The 13,862-nt window shown below is 26.0% G+C and overlaps 1 protein-coding gene across 2 annotated transcripts in view; it reads left to right on the top strand.

The window, feature by feature from the left end:
• Nucleotides 1-13,862, top strand: part of Eip75B (Ecdysone-induced protein 75B) — a 434,795-nt gene that overhangs the window by 417,634 nt on the left and 3,299 nt on the right. Inside the window, exons 1-4 of one of the 2 annotated variants that reach the window (XM_075364993.1) lie at nt 4,227-4,657; nt 8,836-9,077; nt 12,359-12,577; nt 13,524-13,698. In XM_075364993.1, coding sequence (XP_075221108.1) covers nt 4,588-4,657; nt 8,836-9,077; nt 12,359-12,577; nt 13,524-13,698 — 706 coding nt within the window. In that variant the 5' untranslated portion in view covers nt 4,227-4,587. Of the gene's footprint in view, nt 1-4,226; nt 4,658-8,835; nt 9,078-12,358; nt 12,578-13,523; nt 13,699-13,862 lie in introns of those variants that run through there. The other variant, XM_075364992.1, reaches the window with a different exon arrangement.

The raw sequence follows: 13,862 nt of genomic DNA, 5'->3' as shown, positions 1-13,862 counted from the left end.
TTTTGCAATAAATTAACAACAGGCTGGAACGTCCTTTAACAGTTACTGATTGGACTCTGATTGAACTATGTTACTGTTCGGGATTCGAACCCGAAATCCTCCAGCTGATAGGCAGAGTTGCTACCACTTCATAGCGTAGATCGATAATCGTTAAAGGGTAGAAAGTTATCCTACTTTTTTTCAATATAACTCATCTATTTGTAAATTTATTAATATATGTTTTGAAAAAAAATAAATAAATCTGGAATGGAACTCAGGATCTTCAAGTTTAAATGTTTTTCTTTTTTGCTTGATAATATCTACTTTTATAATATTTTTATTATATTACTTTAAAGAATCCTTAAAAGATTTTAATCTATAAACAAGTATTTTTCTTAAAAAAAAATTAAATCCATAAAATTATCGGTATTAAATTGGACTGTTATACATATTGTTTTTATCGTATTTATTCATCAATATTTGATATATATATAAGTGTATTAATTCATATAAAGGTTAATAATATTTTAGTATGTCAAATAATTTTTTTCTTCATAATATAATTATCAAAATAGGCTGTAAATAAATGTTATCTTTTTTTAAAAAAATAAAGAATTACCTCATTTTATTATCTGTCTAACTAATAATTTATTTTAATAGATTTATTATCTATATGTAATATATAAATCTGCGTTTATATAATGTGATCCTTTTATTATAAATATTGTAACTTTTTTATTTTTTTGATTAGGAATTTGTGGTGAATTACACTGCTTGAAAATAATTTATTTAATAAAATATTCATTTGTATATTGATCAATAAATTTGTTTTATAAGTTAATACATAAATTGAGCTTAAATTGTTTTTTAGTTTGTTTAGAAATCATTTTGAATATTATTTTTTGGTGTACCGATTGTATTATTTACGTTTACAAATTAAATTCTTGTAGCATTATATTCTAACCCTTTTTGTAGGTGATATATTGGTTGTAAGTGAATGATTATGTTTTTTATTATTAAAATAAAATTTTAATCTTTGCAATGACACAGTTTTAAGTTGAACAGTACGTATTTCACAACTTCTATTATAGTAGTCGTAAGGTTATCCAGTGGTAGCGGCTTTACCGAACGAATGAGTTCGGGTCAATGACCTGCGTTGCATCGCAACCAGTTCGACAGACTCGACGGTCCTAAATCGCTTTACCTTGCTGCCACCGTGAGTTGCGCGAAAGTATGTCTTGATTGCGCATGTTGATTCTTATGCAATTCGCCCTCCTCTTTTAACTCTTTGATTTGCTTTTACATTCTTTTTCTCTTCTGAATCTCCTTGCTTTACTTATTCCCTGTTTCTTCATTTTTGTTGTAATAAACCTAATTTATTTATTTTAAAAAAAAATAATTTTGTGGCCTGTTGATTATTTTATTTAAAAAATTATATTAAATAACCATAAATTATAATTTTTAACCACATATTAGAACCAGACCGTAATTTAAACACAAAGACAAATCGTTAACGATAGTAATTCTAAATTTTAATATTTAATTTTGAAATTACGTATCTTAAATTTAAAAAAATATAATATGTAAAAAATAATATGTTCCTATACAACTAAACTTTAATTTTTTGTACTGCTTCAAATATTATTGTTATTTGAAATCGGGGTTACTTTTTTCTAACGATTTTGTGTATTATTGATTTATTTTTCCTCTCAAAATATTTTTTTTTTTAAACATAAATTTTAATACTACGGATTTATTATAATTTTTTATTATATTAAGGAATATTATTATATATTTTTTTTAATTTGTAATTTTTGTTAGTTAATATCTATTATTCAAGGAGAATAAGAAAATTTATAAAAATATAGTTTCATTACAACAGACTACGTAGAGCCGACAACGTACTGTAAATAGTATCGATGTAGTTGAAATAGTCGAGGGCGCAGCCGTTAGATCGGGCTGCTTGTTTCATTACGAACGTACGGTGTCAACGAACGGAGCCTTAGAGAAACCACATTATTATATCAGCCAGGCAGGCAAGAGTAGTCGAAACAGTGAAAGTACTCGCATCAATCTCACAACCCACAGCTCTTCCTGTTGGGAAAGTCGGAAATCTCCTTTCTCTTTTTTCTTACCGACCGCATTCTAATTTCCGCACAGCTAGAATTAAAACGTTATAAAATATTTCTCTATTATATACCAAGTTATTCTCGTCTGTATATATTATTTATTATAAGTAACGATAAAAATCTTACCGTATAACGTACATTAAAAGTAATATCTTTAAGAAGTGAAAGTTGTAAATAGTATTATTCGTAAGCATAGTATTAGTCGTAATTATTATTTATAATTTTTTTCCTAAAAAAATAAATAAATCAATGTTGTTATTAATTTAATTTTTACATTATTGTAATTTTAAAATTAAAAATTAAACAAATGTTCTAATATAAAATAAAAATTTCTCGTAAAGCTTTTTTAATTCAATTTTTTTCGGATAAAAAAATTCGAAATTCATTTCGGCTTTCCAAAACAAAATATTTATACATCACGTTAAATAATGTACGTAAAATAGAAATTTCAATTGAATTATCCCGTGGTTCCTTTACCAAGAAAATTATAAATGAAATGTTATATTTTAGCTGTTTTCCAGACATTTTAAAAATTAAGTTTTAATTTATTATTAAAAAAAAAATGTAGTTGCTTATTAGAAACTGAACTTCAGTCGTCCGGTTTAGAATTCAATAATTTTATTAATCGCCATCAAACCGGTCGTTTTTTATATTATTATTTCAAATCATTGATTTTTAATAAATCTTAAACGGTAGTTATTGTTTTTGTATCAATAAATACTCATAATAAAACTGATTTATATAATCTATAAAATATTTTTTTTATTGTAATTTTCAGATTTTGGTAAATTTTTTGTTTATTGTAATTTAATTGTGATTTCTCCGTTCTTATTTAAGGATAACATTTACTATAAAATCAATTTGTTGTAATTAATTAAAACTTTTTTATTAAAAAAAGGTAACCTTAGTTTTTTTATTTAACCTTTTTAATTTAAATTTATCAATGTTATTATTTTATCAAAATAATATGAATAAATTTATTTATTTTAAAGGTTCCACTCATTAACGTAATATATATAACCTTTAATATGTTAATATTTTAACATAACCTCAATGTCATTCAGTATTAAAGTCAGGATTTTGTATATGTGAGTATATTTATTTAAAACATCAGTTGTTTTTAACCTACACTGACCTCATGCTTCACTAGTGATTGTTTGTACTTGGTTTGTGTATACGATAAATAAAATTCTACTTTGTCCGTGGATTTAGCTAAAGAGCAATATAATACTCTGGACCTTGTTCAATTATTGCTTCCTGATATTTTTTCTTTCTTTTTTTGGCCGCGGTTATAAATTAATTCAATTTCCGTATTACTACTTAATATTTCATTTACTTTTTTTTGCGTGATGATGAAAACTTTATGAAATGCGTCATTTGTTATTTTTTACTATTTCCTTCATTAAAAATGTTATATATATATATATATATATATATATATATATATATTAAGGACTACAAAGCTCATACAAAAAAAAAAAAAATATATATATATGATCTGAATAACTTTTACCCTGGATATATATTTTTAAAGGTATATTCTATTAACTCATATAATTATTTGGAAAAAAGAGATTTTTCTAGCAGTGGGAAGTTATAAAAAATTAATTAAATTAAAACTATAAAAAAAAGTTCTTGTTTTCAAGTAAAAAGATTTTATTTCCCCTCAGATATAAATGTCATATTTTATACTACCGCTTTGCAGGTATCCTTAAATACTTATTTTATCGATTTAGAGGATTGCATAACATTATTAAATCGTTTGTAGATATATTTTTTGAAAGTTTTTAAGGTAACATGTAATATATAATCTATAAATTCATATAAAGAATACTCTTATGTATAATAAAAGTGGGGGGATTGTTTTATTTTTGGAAGTGATAGTGAAAATAAGAAAGTAAAAAAAGAAGAATAAATAAATAAAAAGAAAGCATATTAAGAGAAATGGTAATGGGCAGATGCAACACGAGCCGACAAGAGCCGTTTCGATGTCGTGATGCTGAGAAAATCAGGTATGGCGTGTTTAAAGTCTGTGGTGGTATAAAAAAATATATCTAGCGGTGGGGGAAGTAGCGTATGTAGGTCGATACAACTCCGGGGGCCCCAGACCTACACAAGTTCAAGGTTGTGTTGGTGGGGGGCTGGCTCACTCGTCCTACAACAGTCTTGCGCGGGAGCTCGTTCAGAGCGGTTGTGCTATGCGAGTCGGTCGCACGTCTATTATAATTGTCTCTTACCATGTGTTTAAATGCGTTAAACTGTACGGTAATTATGTGCAAGTGTTTTAATTTAATGTGGACGTTACCGTTGTGATTTACTATATATATAGAATTGTATATTATTTTACTATTAAGTAATAAGTGGTATATCCAAAATTATTTACCATATACTTTAAGCGGATAAAACGACCAGTTCTTTCAAATACTATATTTGTGATTTAGTTTTTGTTTTGTTTATAATTTGTGCCATATCGATTTACATGGTCATGGGAGAAGAACTTCCGATTCTTAAAGGAATACTAAATGGTGTCGTAAATTACCATAATGCCCGTAAGTTTAAGTTATACAATTCATTATATGCATATATATATATATATAAATATGTTTGTGTGTGTGTGTGTATAATTTATACAGTTTTCATTATATTAAAATTACAGATTTTTTTTAATCGCTGTAAACACGCCTACCGGCGTGTGTCGTAAATATTTAATTGCAATAAAAAAATTATTTCCTTTAAACGGCATAAATTTTTTTTCCGATTTTATTTTCTAAGTTATGCGTTGGCGTTTTTGTATCGTTATTTTTTACTACATTGAAGTTAAAATGTACTAATTTGTTTCTCTTGTATAATTATTTGTCTTTATAATATCTATAATATAATTAAAAATTAATTTACAATATGCCATTAAATGGCCCGCACTGTATATACTTATATACAAATATTGTTTTGTTTTTCCACAGTAATTTTTATATATTTTTTAAACTACTTTCGATTTTCATTTCTAAATTAGGTTTACGTTCTACTTTTGTATTATGAATCAAATAACTACATAAAAATCATTAGAATTAGTCATAAATTTCTTTTTTTAATAATTAACAACTAATTAGTATAACAATAAAAAAAGAAAGCGAAATTGTTTAAAATAAACATGTTTTTCAAGTATACTTGTTTATTACTTGTAACGTTGGCCTATTGCATTTTTCTATGTTAATTTAGTTTAACAAGTGAAAGTTAGACGCAGGTAAATCGAAAGTGTTTTGATTATTTTCTTCTTTATGTACTAGTTAAAGTTCATTACCCAGTGCATTTTTATATATATGTATATATATATATTAATGAAATTTGTATATGAACAAATTAATTCTTAATTTGTATAATTTCATCATATGAACAAATTAAGAATTTTTCATTTTTTATTAAATTAATTCTAAGGATTACATTTTCCTTAAGATTCTTTTATTTAATATTCTTTACAACTGATTTTAGCAAATAATTTTTTCATTTTTGAAAATTAACTTAAAAAGAAAATTTTGTTTTTTATCGTATACATTCGGTCCTTTTATTAATTCATTTTGATTTATATTGTTGATAAACTGACCTATTTATAAAAAAAAAAAAGGTTGCAAAATATGAACGAAAATATAAGATTTAATACAAGCCTTAAATCTATGATTAAATGTACTCGTAATAGATATATTTATAATATTTTAAAGAGTCATTTTATATATTGTGTCCACCATTTTGATAGCGTTGAAGAATTTTTTTCTCAATTTTATTTTTCTGTAATAATTATTAATGATCGATTTATGTATATAGTCTAGTACAAATTATTTCAGAATTGTATTAAAGCGTGTGTTGACGCCACCGTCGCCTTTTATGCTTTCACTTCGGCTATGTCGATAAACTAAATGTTACTTTCTTTATTCGCTGCGAAAGTGAAAACTGTTTCTTATAATTTCTCTTTTCCTTCTTTTGATCACGTTCGCGTTTTAAATTTGTCACGTCACGCCGTCTTCGGTGTATTTTTTTCTTTTGTTTTCATATAATTTTTATGTTACTACAGTATATTATACGTAATTTTACTTAAGGTTCATTTCTTTTGTTTTACTATTTAAAATTTATTACAATATATGCGGTTAAAAGAATATAGGACAGTTTATTATTAAAAATGTAAATATTTTTTATTTATAATAATTTTTAATAAACTAGACCTAAATTCTGTATACTTTAATAATATTTTGAATTAGTGTTGAAATAAAATTTGCATTCCATTTATTATATACCGGTATAAAGTTATAATTAAACTATTTATGTTTTTCTTTCTCATTTTTTATTAAAGATGTACGCGTAATAAAATATAACAATATGTTATTACGATTAGACTAACTTTTGTTATTACTCCATATTATGTTTGTATTTCAAAACTCTAATGAAAAGCTTTTTTAAACACGTTGGGATCACCTTCAGTAGTATTTCATAATATTTAACTGTTACCGGTATATGGTTCTATCTGGAAATAAATATCGTTTAATTCTATTTTAATATATATTTGTTTTATTATAAAATATATTTTAAATAAAATTAATTGTAAATTGTAAAAATAATAATATATTGTAAAAAATGATCGTTTTACAATTTAAGTAAGAAATTAATTTCACCAAAAATATAGGTTGATTACAATTGAGTTTTATCCTTTATTAAAAAAAAACTTATTTAATAATAATAAATTAACTTCTTTTTTTTTGTAAAAAAAGGATACATTTTAGTGTGATAAAAGACGTGTTTTAATTAATTATTAATATATATTAAGTAGTAACGGAAATCCTTTCATAATGCGTTTATCTTTTACGGTTTCACTTTGACAGTGCTGTTTTATAAAGTGAAAGGCGTTTTCTATTTCTGAAAAAAAAAACTATACATATATACTGTATGTAATTTCTTTAGATCGTTCCTCGGGATTTTGTGTAATAAAATAAAATTCCGTAATCTACCGTTTTCGAGTTGTACATACTCAGCAGATAATTGCATTTCTATTCATCTTGTAATTATTAAAAATTTTTATATTGTGTTTATGTAAAGAAAATATGTTATTCCGGTGGCGATTCCTTTTTTTAATAGTTTAAGAAACGCTTTAACTGAGTTTAATATTGTCATTTTTGTTTTCTACTTAATTTTATAAATTATATATATATATATTTATTAGTAGTAAATTATATCTAAATATTTTTCTTTATAAATAAATTACAAAGATGACTTGATAATGAAATGTAACTTTTTATTATTACATTTACTTATTCATCATTTTAGGTTTCATTATCAGACACACGCACACTAAAATGTTCGTTACACGTTCCCTCTTGCTCGCGTTAACTCTGTCCCTTTTTTTCTTTTATATTTCTCTCTGTGTTATACAAGTAGTTCAAGGACTTGTACAAATTTATTGTTATTCTACGTCTATCTGTTGCTCCAGGCTTTATTCTGTTCTTCGTTATTTTGTCTTATCTTGAACGGTTTGTTTTTCAATACGTTTGTTAATTTTAATATTATACCATATTTTCTGTTATTGCTCATTAATTATTTGTTATTTAAACGTTTACGTTTAATCTAATACGTAATAAGGTTGTACAAAGTATTTAAATTTACGATTTTTTTTATATAAATAATATTGATTCGTAGAGATTTTGAATAATTTTAGTATTTTTTTTAAGTATATTTAATATTTATATCTTAGTTGAATTTGCTATTTCTTAAAGAAGCTTGATTTTTCTTACGATGCTTAAAACATTTTGTATACGAGTGGAATTACTCATTTCCAATTGTTTTTTTAAATTTGTTTCTTGGATATAATAAATTATGTATTGTTAGAATTTTATAAACTTTTTTTTTTTGTTCTCGTGTATTAATAACAGGCAATAAGTCTAATTTTGTTGTTATAAATTAAAAATTTTGAGCAGGAATGCAAAAACTGGAGGTTTTTTCAGATATCACGAGTTAGTAACTTATTTCGTTATACAGAACTGATATATTTCTAAAAATGGAATCTTTAAACAAAATGAGATTTAAGTATTTTATAAAACAATTTTTAACAAGTGGGTTTTGTATTTAATGATTTTTAAATTTTATTACTTTAATTCTTAATGTGAATTATTGCAAATATAACAAATAAAGTATAGTGGTAATTATTAATTTATTATAAAAAAAAGAGTAGGGACAAAGAAAAAATAGATGGTAGTTTGAAGGTCGTTGGATATACCAAACGCATGGTTGTGACGGAAGCTATTCCTCTCGAAAAAAAGGCCGGTGTTTATAGTTGCGTAACTGTTGGGGCAAAAGCGTCGACATCAAGCGGCCCCTTGACAGCTGCAGCTGTCTGTATATAATATTAAAAATTGAGACGGGCAGATGCTGTCACGTAAAACACCTGGAATACTGGTGCGTTTGTTTGTGTATGAGCGTGTGCCCTTGTAGCATAATCTCTATATACCGACCCGATGGTTACACAAGATAGAAAAAAATCAACTGTAGTATTAATTGACTCTTTTGTCCCTTATGGACGGATGTATTCCCATTGATAAATTTTTAGTCCTCTTAAAAGAAAAAAAAACCGTTAAATATTTAACTTAATGTAATGTTGACCTGTTGTTCATAAAAATATTAAATTAAAACAACTATAATTAATCGGTGTAATTTTTTTATTGTGATTTCTAAATTTTATTTCTGTTTCCAGCTGTGCGGTTCGGAAGAGTGCCTAAAAGGGAGAAAGCAAGAATACTGGCTGCAATGCAGCAAAGCACAAATTCCCGGTCTCAAGAAAAAGCTCTTGCAGCTGAATTAGAAGATGAACAACGTTTATTAGCGACTGTTGTTCGAGCTCATTTGGACACCTGCGATTTTACGCGCGAAAAGGTGGAACCGATGTTAGCAAGGGCTAGAGATCAACCTTCATATACTGCATGTCCTCCGACCCTGGTAAGTGTTATTTTATAATTAATTAATTAAAAAATTCTACCTGATTTTACATTCTACATTTTTTAGTATTTTTTTAATTTAAATTTTTTAGTATTTTTCAACTAGTTTTTTGTTGTATTATCAACGGTTTTATTTTATATACTTGTGTATAAGTTAGATAACAAAAATCTAGAAAGGGTATAGGAAGAACCTTGCAAATTTAATGATTTAAAAAAAGGAGGGAAATAATTTGATAACAAAGTACGCTAATGATAAACGTTTGAGGGAAGTTTATAGTGCAGTGAAACCTTGACGCGATGTTCATAGCTTTAGCCAGCACACCCGTCCTGCCTGCCTCTCTGATGACCTTGCTTTGAAATCTCTTGGCCTAACGCCGATAAACTATAAACAGTTCAACGTAATCCCAAGTTCCCGTTAATTACCGTAATTTTTTTTTACTACTTCTTATTTGGAAATTGCCTTAGCAACTTATTCATTCTATAATTTCATTATATTTTTCTCGTGTTTGTTTAATTCGTAATTTTGATGCTAAATAAAGTTTTTATTTCTTTTTCGTTCGAGTTTTGATATACTAAATCCATTTGATTTTCCTGTTTTATTCATTTTCCAATTGCTAATTATTGTTGTTGAACAAAGATTTTATTCTTAGAATTAATTGTAAAATAAAAATTTTGCATATCTTCTTCAGTAAAAAAAAAATTGATCTTACCTCACGTCATGATTTCAAGTCCTTTTTTATTTTATTTTCATTAATTTAAAACAAGTTATGTTTGTTGCGATTTTTTTTTTATAAAGTATTTTGTATAAGAGATAATTTTTATAAAAAGGAAAGAGATGAGGTAAAGAGACCGGCAAAGCACAATTAAAGCACGGCTCTGGAATTTACACCATCACAGGACAGTGTAGAACAGGACCATGAGGTCATTGAACATACTACTCGGGTTGAAGGCACCGTAGCAAGATTCAAGGCGCGCGCGCCCTCCACACTCTGGCTGGAGACGTGCGCGCGAGAATAGGCGGCGAGGCAGCCAGGAATAGACAGCGAGAGTTCCCGGCAATATAGCCTGCATATAAAGAACAAGGCAGGATTAGATCTCCTTTTTATACTTTACCTATCATTCTTTTATTTAAAACTTTTTTTTTAAATAGTATTTTATGTTTATTTTTCTGAGTTTCAAATAAATTAATTCTATTTTTATAGAAAAATTATTCGTGATATACTTTTCTTTAGTAGAAATAGTTTTTCACATCATATTTTCTGCTTGCACCATTTCTTAGTTTATGAAATTCTTTATTGCGAAAACGAAAAAAAATTCTGAGGGGTTTAAAAAAGTATTACTTAAGTACGACCCGTGTCATACTTAGTGTTACTAACTTTAGTAAATTTAATTTTCAATGAAATCTATCTGTGTTAAAGGATTTCACAAGTTTACGCAAAATTATAAAGCTTAATAATAAATAAATACAATTGTTATGTGGATAATATGGATAAATAATACAATATGTCGAGTTGGGCGAACTAATGTTATACATAGGAGTATGTCGGTAATTCTTTATTGTTTACTCTCATTTCTTAATGATTGAAGTGTTGATAAAAATTAAACAATTGTCAATTTTTAATGTTTAATCACCTTAGATTTTTTCCTCAAATTATGAATTTTAGGATTATTTTTTTTCATAAAGTTTTTTTGTATTGTATCAAGACAAAGGTTTTTTTTAATATAAGTGTTAGTTTTTATGCATATAAAATAGATTAAAAGTAGTAATATAGAACTGAAAAGTGGGTGTCCTTCAGTTTTGTCAGTGGAAGTGTTCAAGGTTGTGTAAATGAATATATACTGTGTTTCAGTATTACCACACATACATCCTTACGTTTAATATAATAACTTGACTTGAAAAAGCAGCCGTACAAGTTATACATGTGACATCATGTAACTTCCAGCCGATTAAAACAAAAGAAATGTTTGTTCTTTGTTTTTTTATTATTATTTAAATTTAACTATTATTTGTGTACTAGTAGTAATAAACTAGAAAAAATTAGATTAATAAGCTTATTGCTTATTGGTACTGTATAAAATATAAAACTTTTGAATCGTACTTTTGGGTATGCAAATAATTCTCAAAGAATAAAATTTTAGAATTTTTTATTTAATAAGATATTCCATACTTAATGTACTGTAATAAAATTTACTTTGTAATTATTGCGGTTTAATTGTTACGATTTATATTTTACGAATCATACTTAACTAGTTTTTTACTGTAACTTTTAACTTTTGCCTTTTTTTACCCAAGTATAGTCGGTTGTGAAATTAGCGAGCACTTTTTCATATGTAGCATATGACCTTACATTAAAGATGGGTGGTTTGCCTATAACTGTTAGTACGCTCAAGTGTTAGTTATACAATGTAACATGCTATTTTATACATATTGCACACTTTTCTGTTTATATATGTTATATATTGTGTTGAACTGTACAGTTTTACATCGATCCAGCCTTGGCAATAAGGTTGTATATATATTAAGCATGACGCCTCTTTTTCCCCTCTTCGTCTGTTGCAATATAGCTCCCTCTGCCTGCCTGCTTGCTCCTCTCTGTAATTCCACATCACTTTTCTTTGTCGATTGCAGTTTTGGGTCATTGCCTCCTTGAATATAATTCCTCGCCCATCGTCATTTTTATAACTTTTCTTCCTTTTTTGTAATAATTGTTTTGTTATAGATAATTTTTGAACCTACGTCCTTTCGTCGTTTATATATTATTTATTACCTTTTTTTTTGTATTCGATTGGCTGTTGCAATATATTTAGGTGTAAAAATAAAACCCGATTATTTTTCTTAATGGAAGCATTCTTAAAATTTAATATATTTTAATTTTGTTTTTCTTATATCTTTTAAATGTTTGCTGTTTATTGGTATTAACATTTTGTCTAGTATGTTGCAAAAAAAATCTAGATTGCCTTGGTGTATCATGAATTGCACTTCAATGCCTTTGAAGGTTTTTTTAACTTATTTTTTTAGTACAGCTTAATGCTCAACTGTATATTCCCTTTATGACCTTACATTCTTTACCGTTATCAAATGCCAGCAGCTAGCTCTGTTGCAAACTTTTATTATAATTATTTACATAAGGTCATTTTAAAAAGCAATTATTATTGTTACAAATTCTCTTCCTTGTTTGTAATTTTTTCCTGATATTTAAAAAAATTTACAAATTGACAAATTTTTTCAATAAATTATTTCTGTAGATTAATTTATTAATTAATTTTTTTTTTGTTTTACAGGCATGTCCATTAAATCCTAACCCTCAACCTTTGACGGGTCAACAAGAATTATTACAGGATTTCTCAAAGAGATTTTCACCCGCAATTCGTGGCGTTGTTGAATTCGCCAAAAGAATTCCTGGATTTGCATTCCTTGCCCAGGATGATCAAGTTACTTTATTAAAGGCTGGTGTTTTTGAAGTTTTACTCGTCAGATTGGCTTGTATGTTTGACGCACAGGTTAGTTTTTTATTTATAGCTGATTTAATTAATATTTTATGTTAGTTTTAATTATTATCCAGTAATTTTGATAAGTTTTTTCATGTTTTAAATAATATAAGAATAAATTTCTTTGCTTACAAATTATAATTTATAAATTTAAATGAATTGTGGTGGTAATAATACTTTGGTGTTTCATTCATCTGAAATGGATCCTGGGTTTAAATCCCAAGTAATTTTTCCTTTCGGTCTTACTTGAGCAATTATCCGCCAAAAAAGTAACAAAAACAAAATTGGGTCTTTAAATTATCTTAGTTAACTTAATTTATTATTAGTTTTTTTTTTAAAGATTAATATGATTGTACATATTACTACTATTTGTTAATGTTGGTTACTGTTAATGATATCTTAGAAAAAATAAATAAGTTAAATTAATTTGAAGGAACTTATCAGTAATAAATTGAGAATACACAAGTTTGTAGTCTGTATACTAAAAATAGTTTTATTTTATAACTTACACCACAAATTAATGTAAGATTTGTTCATCTAATTGAAGATTGCTGTATAAATATTTTTATTCTGTAAATGTAAGATACTTAATTTTTTTTTATATAATATTTTATATAAATATTATATTTAAATATTAAACATAAATATTTAGTATTAGTATATATTTAAGTATTTCTTATATATACATATATATATTAAGAAATATTTTTAGTTACCAATAGACATTAATTATGTTAAAAGTTGGATTTAATTTGAATATCTAACTTACATTGAAGACTACTTCTATTTGAATATTTACTGTAATATAATTCATAAAAAGAGAAATAGATGCCATAAGATTCATTTAATTTAAGTATTATTCAACATTTGAAAATGATATTCTGAAAAAAACAATTTAAAAAAAAATATATTAATTTTATTGTGTATTAATTTTTTCTTTATTATTTTATTGTTACAGAATAATAGTATGATTTGCCTAAATGGACAAGTATTAAAAAGAGAATCGATCCATAACAGTTCCAATGCTAGATTTTTAATGGATTCTATGTTTGATTTTGCTGAAAGATTAAATGCATTACGTCTTTCTGATGCTGAAATTGGCTTGTTCTGTTCCATTGTTGTTATTGCTGCAGGTGTGTATTATGTTGTGTAAATTAATATTAATTTAGTTTTTAATATATTATTTCCCTGACCTCCAGAGTATAGTGGTAATGTCTCAGCTTTTCATGACACTGTCTTTGATTAATTATGTGCATATTTGAAGCTTTGCGAATTAATCGTTGAAAAGAAATTTGAT

Source organism: Lycorma delicatula, chromosome 4 (genome assembly GCF_047948215.1).
Source record: "Lycorma delicatula isolate Av1 chromosome 4, ASM4794821v1, whole genome shotgun sequence".
Taxonomy (NCBI): Eukaryota; Metazoa; Arthropoda; class Insecta; order Hemiptera; family Fulgoridae; genus Lycorma; species Lycorma delicatula.
This window is presented reverse-complemented; position numbering and strand designations above follow the sequence as displayed.